This window comes from Callithrix jacchus, chromosome 3, assembly GCF_049354715.1.
Source record: "Callithrix jacchus isolate 240 chromosome 3, calJac240_pri, whole genome shotgun sequence".
Taxonomy (NCBI): Eukaryota; Metazoa; Chordata; class Mammalia; order Primates; family Cebidae; genus Callithrix; species Callithrix jacchus.
The window spans coordinates 16,289,718-16,303,844 of NC_133504.1; the positions used below are offsets into that span (position 1 = coordinate 16,289,718).

The window sequence follows — 14,127 nt, forward strand, 5'->3', positions numbered from 1 at the left end:
ACAAAAAGAAAAAACAAAACAATTGAAGGAGCGGGAGAAAACTCTGGGACGTTGTTGATAGAATTATAGCATTAAGATGTACCTTAAATATGTACAGCTTTTTGAACATCAATCATCTCTTAGTAAAACATTTTTAAAATAAATAAGCAAAATAATTTTTCTGTATATTTCACAATAAATTACTCATTTAGATATTCTGAAAAGTCAAAACTGTCTAAAAAATGTACAAAAATAAATACAATTTCACATTTTTAGAACATGAGGCTCAGGAGATTACCAATGAAATATGATTCAGAGTCTTGTGAGCTATAAAGGAGAGTATGAATTTTAATTTGCTGCATTGGAAATAAAGGGCTTTGGGAATAGAAGCGGCATGGTTTTATTTACTTATAACAACTTAATTTTACAATGGAGCATTAATTACATCAACAGGAGAAACAACTAGGAAACTGTTGCTGAGATTCATGTATGAAATTGTGCAGCCTAGACAAGCAAATGGAAATAAATTATTGTATATTTCTCCTACTATTCAAAACGGAGAGTCACCTAATCAACTAATAACATGTCATGATTATTCTAGTGTTCTCAGTAGGTCAATCTCTACGTGAAGGTTCCCTAGGCTCACATATTCAGTAACAATATGTAAGCCTGCCATAGGGCCGATGTTCTGCACTAGATTTATATTAAATAAGCAACTTTCTGACTGACTTCAACTTTAAATTAAAACTTTCTTTCAATCTTAGGGAGTGTTAATTCAAAGATGTCAATATTGCAATTATGTCAGAAGTAACATTACTTTTGGTAAGTGTTTACACTGGCATTTTGATCTGCAAAACAGCTTTTGATGAGATGCTTCGAATGATTCAATGCTACCGAATCTGATCAACTCGCAGTAAACTAGTACTAATTATATATTACATTGACTTAAAGAGCCAATGGGGCTTTTATTAAATAGAAAACCATCTCAACAACGTGTGTGAAATATTATAGGTTTTAGATCATTGGTAGTAACAGCTGAGCATATGAAAAATGCTAACTAAATAAAAGAAGCATCTTTATCATTTTACTGGAATTTTTCTTTCTGCAGCTTAGGCAATGTGAATATATTTTGAAAAATACAATAAGTATGCCCTTAAAAATAGCTCCATGGTAATGAAAAAAATAGACAAACCCTCAAGTTCAAGTTTTATATCTTCAGCTTACTGTATTTGTGGATATCCAGTAAACTTCAGCTTACTGGATTTGTAACCATCACTTAACCATGTGGGGCTACAATAGCTTTTTCTTTAAAAGTAGGTATTAAGCATGATGAAGATTATTATCACATTTGGCTCTGAAGTCCCCTGTCCTATATAATGTGAAATAGAATTCATTGGTGCAAGAAAGCAATAATAAAGTCCACAAAGGGAAAAGCTGGGATTTGGTCATGTCAGAGTCAAGCTTAGTTGTATATGAATGGACTGGTCTTCAGCCACAGAAGGTTCCCCTTGCCCCAGAAACATATTCATTCACCTACCCATTCAATCAGGACTATTATTCTGAAAAGAGTAAGATTTACAAGATATCTACCAAAAATATGTAGATGCATAAAATTCAGTTTAACCTGGTAGAAATTAAAACAAACAATATAAATAATCCATCAACAAAAATACACTGGAAACTTAAAGGTCAAATGTTAACAGAAAGAAACAAAGCACCACAGTCAACTCCTTAATTTCTAATTAACCTAATTAGTCCAGTTCTCAATGCACTGTAACAAATTCATTCATTTACTAATAGAAAAAAATACATATTATTTCCAATATGATAATTAATACATCCAACAAATATTGATGTACTGTATGCTAAGTGCTGTGCTAAATAGTGGCCATTGTCCTCACTCTAGTGAATAACTCAAACAAATAAATGAGGAGGATGATAACAGAGAGCAATAAGTAATTTGAAGAAACTAATTATGGTTTTATGAAAAATGAGTATTATGAGGATTCCAGCCATTCTCTCACATGACCTTTAAATCAAACAAATTAGATTCCTACTAATTTTATAAAGTATAATATTTCTAGGTTTTATGTGAATGACGATAAGATGAAATGGTTAAAATTATTCTGCCTTTTTTTATTATTACACTTTAAGTTCTGGGGTACATGTGCTGATCTTGCAGGATTGTTATATAGGTACACACATGCCGCGGTGGTTTGCTGCCTCCATCCCCCATCACCTACTATCCTGCCTTTTAAGCTATTGTGTAATTTAATTTTCCAGATTACTGTAAAGAGAGTTTTAATATTATCCATAAATTTAGTGACTTAAATATATATTAGTTGTCTCCTTCAAGCCACAGAATAAATCTGCAATGTCATTTAATCTAATTTTCTCAATCAAAATACTTTAAAAAGATATATTTGCCTGGGCACGGTGGCTCAGACCTGTAATCACAGCCCTCTGGGAGGTCGAGGCTGGCAGATCACGAGGACAGGAGATCAAGACCATTCTAGCCAACATGGTGAAATCCCGTCTCTATTAAAAATGCAAAAAATTAGCTAGGCGTAGTGGTGCATGCCTGTAGTCCCAGCTACTTGGGAGGCTGAGGCAGGAGAATCTCGTGAACCCGGGAGGTGGAGGTTGCAGGGAGCCAAGATGGGCCAGTGCACTCCAGCCTGGTGACAGAGCAAGATTCCATCCCAAAAAACAAACAAACAATATATATATATATTATTACATAATATATATTATTACATAATATATATTATATATATAATATATATATTTTAAAAGATATTTTTAAAAGAACATAGCTTTTCTAAAAGTACCTAATTAGTGATTAAGCCAGACAAGGAATCCACATATTCTTGAAATCAAGTTTTGGAGTTTTTTTCTCCGTATGTTTTTAAACAATTATTACTGCTGTTCAAAGAATGACCAACTAAAAAGCTTTTGTGGTTAGTGAAATTTCAAAAGATTCATTGTGAATAATTAAGTTAATCAAAATGGTATGGATCTTCTCCAGGTACACATACTCCTGGGAAGAATAAATGATATTCCTTAGGAGACTTCTGGAAGTTTATGATTTAAATCAGAAAACCACTATGTGAAAAGAGACAAATATAATAAGAACATATAAAAATAAATCCAGGTAACTATTGTCACTGAATGTAAATAAAGCTTTTTTACTAAAGTGTAGAGAGAGAGATTTTTCATATGAGAGGGTTGAAGATGGTGACTTACGCTCTTCCAGTTAAACAGAAAGTTACAGGAACAACTAATGTGTCAATAACCTTCGTAATTTAATTAAGAATAAACTTTGTGAAAAGATGAGGAATCATTTTTGAGGTGTAACTTAGTCATTGGAAAAGGTAAGAGATGAAAGTAGGGCTTTCAGAATAAATATCTGAGAAAGTTTAGGGGAAAAGCTAAGATTCAAGGAGTGAACATTTTGATCCTGGCTGATAGTAAATAAAAGCCACTATAAAGATTAAAGAAGTTTTAATTTTTAAAAAATTCTATTACTTTGAAATACATAACACAACACACACTTTTCTTTTCCAGTCTTCCATCCAAGACCCAAAGTAAATACATGTGGGAGGGAAGGGAAAGAGGGACAGAGGAGAGGGGGGAAAAGATTGGAGAAAGAGAAGGACAGAAAAGCTGACATGGTGGAGAAAAGATGTACTTTATGGTACCATGTGACGTAGCTGTCCTTCTCACTTAAACTTACTGTGAAGAAGTAAAACAGGAAAAACAAACAAACAAACAAACAAATGGTGAGAAGGCTTGCGTCTGTAGTAGCCATCTCTTTAGACTTCACACCTTCATCGTCTTAGAACCCTTACTATTACTGAAGGGGACTCAGCGCTTCCTAGCCAGAAGCTGGCCGGGCTACAGAGGATTCTAGAAGCAGCTTGTTCCTCCGTTCCACGGGCGTTCGTGCACCACATTGCCTTCTCTTCCCCACACCTCCGCCAGGGTCTGGGTTTACTGTTGACGCTTGCATTTCGGTGTAGGGTCTAAGAGACAGTGTCACATCCGAAAAGACCTGGAGTGTGCCTTTTCCCGGAAGAGAATACTAGTTCGTCCCTCCCGCGGGGTTATACTACCTAATCCACAAAACCGTGACTTTTCCCTGTGGCTTTTTCCGCCCACCTCGCTCCAGTTGCCTGTTGGTTTGCTTGGATTTTGTTAAATGGTGAAGGGCTAAGCCCCGCCCACCGTCGTAAGTGGCCTGTCACTCCGTCCCGCTGTGCGGTCCTGATTGGCCGGCAGGACGGGGTCGCCGGCCCCGCCCCCGCTTCCCTAGCCGCGCTCAGGGTCTCGGGTTTTAGCCCAAGGTGGAGAGCGGGATTCCGGCGGGAGGCGCTAGGAGCAGGTGCAGAGGCATCCTTTTTCCGGCTGTTGCTGCTCTTCTTCCTCTAATCCTGGGTCTCAGTCAAGAAAGGACGAACATTCTTCCTGTGCTGCTGGAGCTTTAGAGAACTGTTGCTCAGAGCCTAGGCACTTCAGACATTTCATCTCACTCGTTTTTGTGATTTCACTGTAAAAATCACCTGCACATTTATAACCCTGTGACTCTCTTCTGCTCTATGCTGAGGCCGGGTCCGCGTACTGCGGGGAGCTGTCTAGGGTGCTGAAGCCTCCCAAGCATTTGTCTACACCAACACCACGCGGGGTTAGATTGCACATTTTCATTCTGTCTTTCTGGTTCCCCATGCCTTGGATAAGACTATTTTCAGGACCGTGAATATCTCGCCGTATCATGGCCCACGTGAGACACTTTCGGACATTAGTTTCGGGATTTTACTTCTGGGAAGCAGCATTGTTACTCAGGTGAGTCCGCTTGGATTTAACAGTTGGAGAACTCATTAAGCCTGTGCGTTGTTGCAACCACTTGTTATTGATGAAACAGGGAAATTTGCAATTCTGTATTGACTTGTTGAAACAATCCATTTACTCGTATTGTTTTCTATCTAAATTATCTAGCAGTCTATCTATTGAGACTTAGTCATTTGCTTTTTCATTGATTAGAGCATTTTAGTAACTGGCATCCTACGTTATTTGCAGCTGAGAAAAAAAAATTCAGAAGCCTACGTTTTCCTTCTCAAATTTCTTTCAAAGTTTTCCTTTTCTAAGTGAATTATGTAATTTGGGTATTGCTGTCTTTCTGAAAGTTACAAAACATTTAGTATTTAGAAATGAGATATTACTTTTTTAAAAGCAGAAATGTAGACCATAGTCATTCACTGATGAGAGAAACTCGAACATTGTTGATATATTCAGAGGTAAGTTAAATGAATCAAAATAAAGGCCTAGCAAATACTATTTTCTAATGACCTAGTTCAGGTAATACATGAAGGCAAAATCATAAATAGATTATTAGATCTGTTCTATGTAAGGAATACTCTTGAAGAAAGTAATATTATAACAAAGCCATTAAACTATAAAATTGTTCTATGACATGTCATTTTCTTATCACGATCCTGTCACATTTGGCAGGCTTTTAAAAAAATAATTTAAAGAGTTTAAGAGAACTAGGCAAAGGATCAGATAATGTTACCCCTGTTATTAACGTGTAGAAATAAGGTACTGCTCATATAGAATTTTGACCCACCAAAATAAATTTAATTTTACTGATACAATTAATTGCCATAGGATTTCCATTTTTATGGCTTGCAAGGTTTTTGAAGGAGTATTTAAGTCAAATAACTAGAGTAACTAAGTTATATGTATACTGATTTCTACTTGAAGTATGTAAATATCCTTCATTGCTATGTTGAATTTTTAATCTTTGGGCTACCATTAAGAAATCCAATAGTGTCTCTCAAACAACCTTATAGAAAGTTATATTATTTTGATCTTCCTATATTTAATAGTAACTAATTGTGATAGTTATTTCTGAAATTACTGATTTTTTCCCAAGAAGTTGAGCCATTTTTCTTCAAAGTATTTTCAATGAAAAACATTTTAATATGATTTAGTAAATTTGTGTAACTTCATAGTTGTCATAAATTTTATTTGTAATAATTAAAACTATGTGGAGCTTTTATATTTATGAAATTTTTATGTTAAGAAGTACAAACTTTATTTGAAAATTTGAATTAATCATTTTCCTATAATATATTTCTTAATGTCATAGATGGTAAAAGGCTTTTTTTTTCTTTTTTTTTAAAGAAATCACATTAGCTTAGTTGGTGGATACTTAGATTTAGGAAGCCAAGTCAGAAACCAAAATGTTTTGTTCAATGAGGTTAAATTTGTATAATAGCAATTCACTATGATATTTGTTAAAATATATTCTGAGAAAATCTTCATCATTAGATCCTCTGATTTTTGTTCAATTTTGTTAAAAGTTATGAAAAGCTATTTCAAATGGATGATTGTGATTATAAGAATTTATCTTCATTAATGTTAAATAATTTTAGTTAGTAATAAATTTTTTGAGTAACCCAAAAATGTAAATCTTTGAGAAGATATACAACATGCAAAAGTTTACTTCTTACTTATATTCTTCATCAAGTTTTTCTTCCTCCTTTCATAAAACACATAAATTTTTTCTCTATCTGTAACTAGTCTTAGATGAGAGTAGTTCATCACTCTATGAAGAACTTTAATCATATTTTTAAAAAATTAAGCATTTTCACTTTTTAGTGATGATCCTCAAAGGAAGATTTCCTATAGAAAAAAAAAAAGGAAGCTCCCTCTGCTGGAAATATTTTGTACAATAAATGTCTTCTTGGGAATGATTCTTTATTTTCTAATTCTAGTCCTGATGTATTGAGCACAAAGGAAACAGGAAAAAAGATATAGACAAAAAAATATTGGCATTAATTCCTAATATATTTTTAAATTTGAAAACAGCTTATCAGGGCAATTTGGAGGCAAGAACAGCAACCAGAAACCACCGATATTTACAACTAAATAATTTACTGGTACAGACTTTTTATTTCATAGGTTTTAAAGATTTTTAAAAAGTTTTATTGAGATACAACATACACAGACAAAAGTGCACAAATAATACATCTCCCTCTAGATAAAGTTTTACAAAGGGAAAACACCCAAGTGAAGATACCACAGTTCAACAAGTAGAAGTGTGACTGTCACAGAAGCACTCACTCCACTGTCTTCCTCCACCATAATCCTTTCCAAGGCACTGCCTTGGTCAAAGGTAATCACTCTCCTAACTTACATAAAAAAATATGTTTTTTTCCATTTTAGAACTTTATATAAATACTCCGAGTCTGCTTTATTTTTATAAGCATCATGTTTATATGATTTATCCATACTGTTGCATGTAGCAATAGCTTATTCATTCTCATTGCTGTATGATATGCCATTATATGAATACATCATAATTAACTTATCTATTGTCCTGTGGATTTGGCAATTTCTTTGGTTTTGTTTAGTACTGTTATAAATATTTTTGCACATCTTTTGTTGTGAATACATGGATGCATTTTGGATCATTAAGTTGAGGTCCAAGACTTTCTTTAGAAAAGGAATTGCTAAATGTAGAATAGGAATGAATATGTTTAACTTTAGTAGACACTGCCAGTTTTCCAAAGTTGTTGTACATTTTAACACTTCCATCAGCAATGTATGGGAGTTTCTGTTGCTTACTAGTACACAATTTGATCACTGTAATGTTATACTATACAATTTTTAGCATTTCTAGCATATTTTTACAATCCTACAGATGATACCTTAGTACTTTTATGTTTTAAAAAGCACTAAAATTATCATCTTTGTTTAGTAAATAAGCATTATAAGATGAAAGCAGCAGAACAAAAATATTTACAAAATATTTACAAAAAAGTTTTTAAAACTTTCATACTTGGTTTGGGTATTGCTATTTTATGAAAATTCTTCTATGGCTTTTGTGTTTTAATTATCATATTAATAAAATAAAGAACAAAATGTCAGTGTTCAGCTTTCTTTGAAATGCAGATAAGTGATTATATTATGAAGAGCTTGCAGAATAAATTCCAAAAGCAGGGAAACAGCCAAAAATATTTCATTTAATTTGATTACTTTCTCGACATACCATTTAATTTTTTATCTTTACAAGTTGATATCAACATGTAATTGCTACTTGAATAAAGTAGGGCACATTGTGTCGAAACTGAATGTGTGCATTTCAGATGTCATAATAATAAAAAATATAATATTTTCTTGGTTAACTTCAAAGCCTAAGTAAAACATTTCAGTATAGAACTTACTGGTTTTGCTTTTGGTATGTTTTGGAGGATGAGAGGAATCCTTTTTAATGTTGTCTCTATTTTTCTATGTAAGATATTGAAGAAAACTATATTTCTAGGAATAAACTTTTACTATTATTATGACTTACTACATGCAGATGTAGCAAGATTCTATATGGTTTTAAAAATATTTGCTATATATAACATAATTCTTCCCTTTTTGCCTGAAAATAACAATAAATTGTTTCACGTATTGAAGAATCATTGTCCAGTCAACACTTCAAGCTGTTTGCCCTGCTGATTTAGAGAGAAGCCTAAAAAATATTTCCTCTTCAAAACACACTGCCATGTGTGTACCTATGCAACTGTCTTGCATGTTCTGCACATGTATCCCAAAACCTAAAATGCAATAAAAAATTTAAAAAAAATATTTCCTCTTCTATATAGTTTTTCTTTCCTTAACCACACAACTGTGTACTGTGGCAAGTCAAACAGCAATTATGTGTTTACTGTATAAGGATAAGCAATTGAACAAGATTTAGTCACGAAATTCTGTGCACAAAATTTTGTGCTAGTACAGTTTAGCTATGGATGATTGAACAAATATCACCTTTTCCATTTCAAAACTTAGAGTCTAGAAGAAACTGAAAAGAGCCAAACCAACAAAAGAAAAACGTAAAGATAGCAAGAGTTTAGGGATTGTAAGGACGGGAAACTATCAAGATGCCTTGGTACTTGTGTTGGGCTTTGTAAGATGGGGCAAAATGATATACAATGAGAATTACTATGCAAAAGGAATGATACAGGTATACAGTATGTGATTCGGAAATGGTGACTGTCAAATTTGGTTGAAGAAATTACAGTTTATGATTTAAAACTATATTGTAGTAGCAACAACTATGAAGCTAGTTTCATTAATACAACTACAAAAATATGGAGGAGCCACAGCATCACCTCATGATGGAATATGGCTAAAATTTAGAAACAAATAATTTAATTCTAACTGAGTAGTTATTATCGCAGGAATAGTTTTATAACTTGACTCAAAATATCTCTATTAGTTCTTATCCTTCAGAGGTGGTGTTTACCTAAAAATTACAATTAGTCATAGGATTGGTAGTAGTAATTATTTAAGAGCTGTGTAAAGAAACAATGACACAACTACTAGAATAAAAATTTTATCCAATTGTTTTAGAGCTTGGAGACCATATGAGAATGTTTCTTCAAAATGTAATTTCATAAAAGAAATAGTGAAATCTAGTAGAAGATTTTGCTAATTGGAGGAAGAAGACATTGAATTTGGTTTGAGATATTTTCAGGTTAAGATGCTTACAGAAGAGCTAGGTTTCCTGCCATCAGCTAGGAATGCAGATAGTTGCATAGATTTAAATGCCAGATGATAGCTTTACAAAAGGTTATAAAGGTGAGTGTACTGTGGTGCAAAGAAGGAATGGAAAATACATTTGTTGAGGATGAGGATAGAACACTTGGAGCAGGACATGGAGAAGTACTCAGAGATCCCTGAGCTCAGCTGAGGAGATGAGGCTTATCAGAAGCAAGTGATGAAGTTGCATATTATATCATAGTTTTATGCTATTTATCCCAAGGACCAGTTCTTATTATCACCCTATACTAATATATTTCCATCACTTATCAAGAGAACATTGACATTAGCATTTCCCCAATTTCAGCTAATCTAATAAACTAGTCCCAATTTACAGATGACATATTTTACTCATGTTTCCTCAGGAAATTTTCAGAAAATTATTTTGGAGAAGGTACATCTCTTCTTTTTCTTATATTATGAAACATATCTATTAGATCCTCCTTAACTTGCCCACAAAACTTGTCTCCTACCCTTTTTCATGGGATTATTTTTATCCTTGCATTAACAGTGCTTACAGAAAATAAATTCATATGTATGCATGTATACATGTGGAAATATAATGCTTTTATTTTTTGAGTTTTAGGTTTTTGTTTGTTTTGGGGTGGTTGGAATAGCCTGTGGCTTTATTTTGCTTGTGTAAGTGGCCAAGAGAGATGAAAGTGACACCTCAAGAGAACTGGTTCTGAAGTGATGGCAAAAATTCCAAGACAGAACCAACTGTTTAGCAAAATACATAGTGTGTAAATGGACTGAGCTGTCCAGTAAATTAATCTATTCTAACAATTGCATGGCAACAACACACATTTTCAGTAAATGCAGTTTTGAATCCTCAAATGTTATCAGAAGAGGAAACAGTAGTAAAACAGTGCAGCTCCATCATAGTATATTTCTAAAATTTTTTTCAGAATCTCCTTACTGAAGATGCTTTTAGAAGGAGGTATTACTAATACCTCATAGGCAATGTGATGGACAGAAGCAATGACGTCAGTGGTACAATTAGGAATAGCGTAAAATTTGAAGGTCTCTGGAAAAAGCTTCCTGGATGGAAGAATTTGCAATGTAAGCGATGAAGAATTCTCCATGAGTGCATACAAACATTTGCCATAACCAACCAAGAATTATAACCAAACCCTGAGATATTTTGGATAATATTATACAATCTTTGGCAACTCAGAATGATTGGGCTTACAATGGAGGTAACTCGTCCATCCAACATCCTACATAAATTTTAGAATTTCTGAACAGCGTCTTCAACAAGTGGTCATCACTTAAATTTAAAAATTCCTAGTGATAAGGACTTTCTCAGAAGGAAAATATTTACTGATTTTTATTAGTAAAAACTAAAATGTCTTCTGCTTTCTCCTAGACAAAGTGAACTACTTTTTCCTATATGTAAATCCACAAATTTTATTTCTGTGTTCTTTGAGGTTTTCCTCCACTTAAGATAACCTTCCTGTTCATAAAAATTGTGCCTACATTTGAGCCATGATTTTAAATGGTTTTCCATGCAGGTGCTCCATCCATGAAATTTGGATTCTTTAGTTTCAGAGAGCCTGTGGCATTCTACCTGAATATCTCTATATATAACTTCTATAACAATGTATGGAGCAACAGCTACATCCAAAGCAGTGTGTTTAGTAGTGGGGAAACAAAACCCCAACTTTTAACACTATATCATTGTGGAGCAGGGAATCTGTGATATGTATTTCTAATTTGTATTTTAGATTTTCATGCAAGTTTTTTATCCGTATCTAAATTTTAACTACCATGGGAATGAAATCATTTCTGGTCTTTGTTTTACATCCGTAATGTGTATTTCAATGTCATGCATGCTCAACAAATAATACATAAGCACTGAGATGACATCTGCCTGTCTGTCACAGCTATCTATGATTTCAGATTTAAATTCTATTTAGTTTTCTGTGTTACCATGTAAAAAGGAAGTATTGTGTTCAAGATCTCATAGAATTTATGGGATCAAACAATCTCCTTAGAAAATATTACCTACTTCAAGAAGAGGTTGTAAAACAGTTACAAATTGCCAGCATCTAGTGGAAAAGTAAATGGTTTGCTTCTTTGCCTCATGAGAAACTGAATTTGCATTGTGTAATGCATTTACATTATGTAATGTAACGTGTATTTTTCAACGTTTTTCATTGTTGCCTCTTAAGGCACCTTTTGTAGACACTTTTTGTAACCGACATCCATGAAATTGTAATACCCCCAAATACTTCATGTATTTTCTTATGTACTTTTTCTACATATTTACTTTAAAAATAATATTTTTTGTCAACTCAAGAGGAAACTTCTGCCTACCCACCTTGGGATGATACCACCCCTTGGTATAATGGGTTGCTACTCTTTTATGATGCTTCTTTGACTAAGGTCTTAGAATTTAAAATTTTGGGTCATCACATAGAAATAAAGCCATAAAACAAGTATTTATTTATTTTGAATTTTACTAGAACTTTGCAGCTTTTTATAACAAACAAGTAATTTGCATTATGCATATACTGACACTCTGTAAAATCAGTTAGTCTTAAAGCATTAGAGAACTTTAGCAGTATTTTTTTCTATAAATGCACATGGTTCCCAGAAGTCACTGAGCTTTCTCCCTAGACACTTCTGCTCTTACTAATATTATATCATACTTTTATTCAAATATCTTTAAAAATAAAAATGTGGCACATATACACCGTAGAATACTATGCAGCTATATAAAAGATGAATTTGTGTCATTTGTAGCAACATAGATGAATCTGGAAACCATCATTCTCAGCAAACTGACACAAGAACAGAAAATCAAACACCGTGTGTTCTCACTGCTAGGCGAGTGTTGAACAACAAGAACACATGGACACAGGAAGGGGAACATCACACACCGGGGTCTGTTGGAGGGACTAAGGGAGGGACAGTGGGGAGTAGGGAGGTTGGGAAGGGATAATATGGGGAGAAATGTCAGATATAGGTGACGGGGGGATGGAGGCAGCAAACCATATTGCCTTGTATGTACCTATGCAACAATCCTGCATGATCTGTTCATGTGCCCTAGAACCTAAAGTACAATAAATACATATACATACATATATACATATATATGTATATATAAAAAAGAAAGAAAAAATAATAATATTGGATATATTATCATTTCTGTGTCATTGTTTTTTCTATACACTCCTAACTAGGTTTAGACTCAGTTGACTTTTTGATGTCAAATACATGTAAACAGTTTACATTCTTTCTTAAAGTTAACTTTTAGTTACAAAGCAGGATTTCAACAGTTGGCCCTGATATTAGCTATGGATGTTCCCAAGTTCAGGAGTTAAGAAATATGTACAAAAGTCTGAAACTAATGTTACTAGGAATTTTTTTTAGTATTATCTGACTGGCAGATAATTTTGATGACAAGTAAAATATTACTAATGAAAGGAAAATAGATATAATTGCTAAATCGGTACAATTTGAGGAAATCACTGGCAAATAATGTTTGCCTTCTTCGTGGGTGATGGGAGGAATGTGTCAGCTTGGTCATCTAATACTCTAGGTGGATGCCTGCAAGAAGGTAAGTGATTTGAGCCTCAGTGAAATGACTACTCAAATGTCCTCCATCGAATAACTGGGAGAAAAATGCGAATCCCATAGCTCTGCTTGGCGAATTCCTGTTTAACTCATTTCACATTCTCTACAAAGCCTCTGATTTCCCCTAAAGTCTGGGTGAGGCTGCTTCCTCTGTGTCCCAATGCCACATATCCCAGGGCTGTTGCCACAGTCTGAGTTCTCCATCTAGTTCAGACTGTGAACTTTTTGAGGGCAGGGACCAAAACACATTCCCAATTTTATCCGCAGGTCTTAAGAGTGTCTAGCTTGCTTTCAGGGCTTATTAATTTCTGGAGCACTATTCCTTCTTTTCAAAAGCAAATTAACAATTTCAGATAAATAACTCCAGCTATAACCAAAATTACTATGCTATCATTCTGTGCTATACAGGGGAACATTTGGTGAGGAATTTGGTACAGCTTATTTTTCTTTTATTTCTAACTTTATGTATCTGTGGTAATATACTTACCCACTTGCCTCTTATCTCTATTTTCACAGAAAAATATCTAGAAAAAAAATTCTAAAAGTTTTCATTTTCTTACTCACCTATGCCTTACTTGTTCCCATTTGGAAACAATTCCCACTTCCTTCTACTCTAAGCAGCAGTAGTCAGCTTTCACCTGTGATGGCTTCTCTTTTAAATATTGTCAACTAAAATAATGCTTCATATCATAATAGCTGTAGAAAATTGCTATTTCATATATAAGGTCTATTTTTAAATCAATGTATGATGCAGCTACTTTTAAAAAGATATTTGCACTGAAAAGAGAAAGCATAACCAAATGACAACCCTGAATATTAATCAAAATGTATTCTCGAGGTATCATACTTGAGTTTTGTTATTGTACCTATCAGAGTTCTGGGATCAGAATCTCTAATAAGTTTCCAATTCTCTAGATAGATGGGGAACCATTGTATCACAGAACATTTGTATTTTTCTTTAAATCACTTTGTTTA

The 14,127-nt window shown here is 33.7% G+C and overlaps 1 protein-coding gene across 2 annotated transcripts in view; it reads left to right on the forward strand.

Moving 5' to 3' along the window:
* The first annotated feature begins 4,303 nt into the window (after window positions 1–4,303).
* The window catches only part of GLRA3 (glycine receptor alpha 3), a 185,890-nt gene continuing 176,066 nt past the window's right edge, over window positions 4,304–14,127 (forward strand). For both annotated transcript variants that reach the window (XM_002745204.6, XM_002745205.6), the window contains exon 1: window positions 4,304–4,821. In XM_002745204.6, coding sequence (XP_002745250.1) covers window positions 4,751–4,821 — 71 coding nt within the window. In that variant the 5' untranslated portion in view covers window positions 4,304–4,750. The remainder of the gene's footprint in view (window positions 4,822–14,127) is intronic.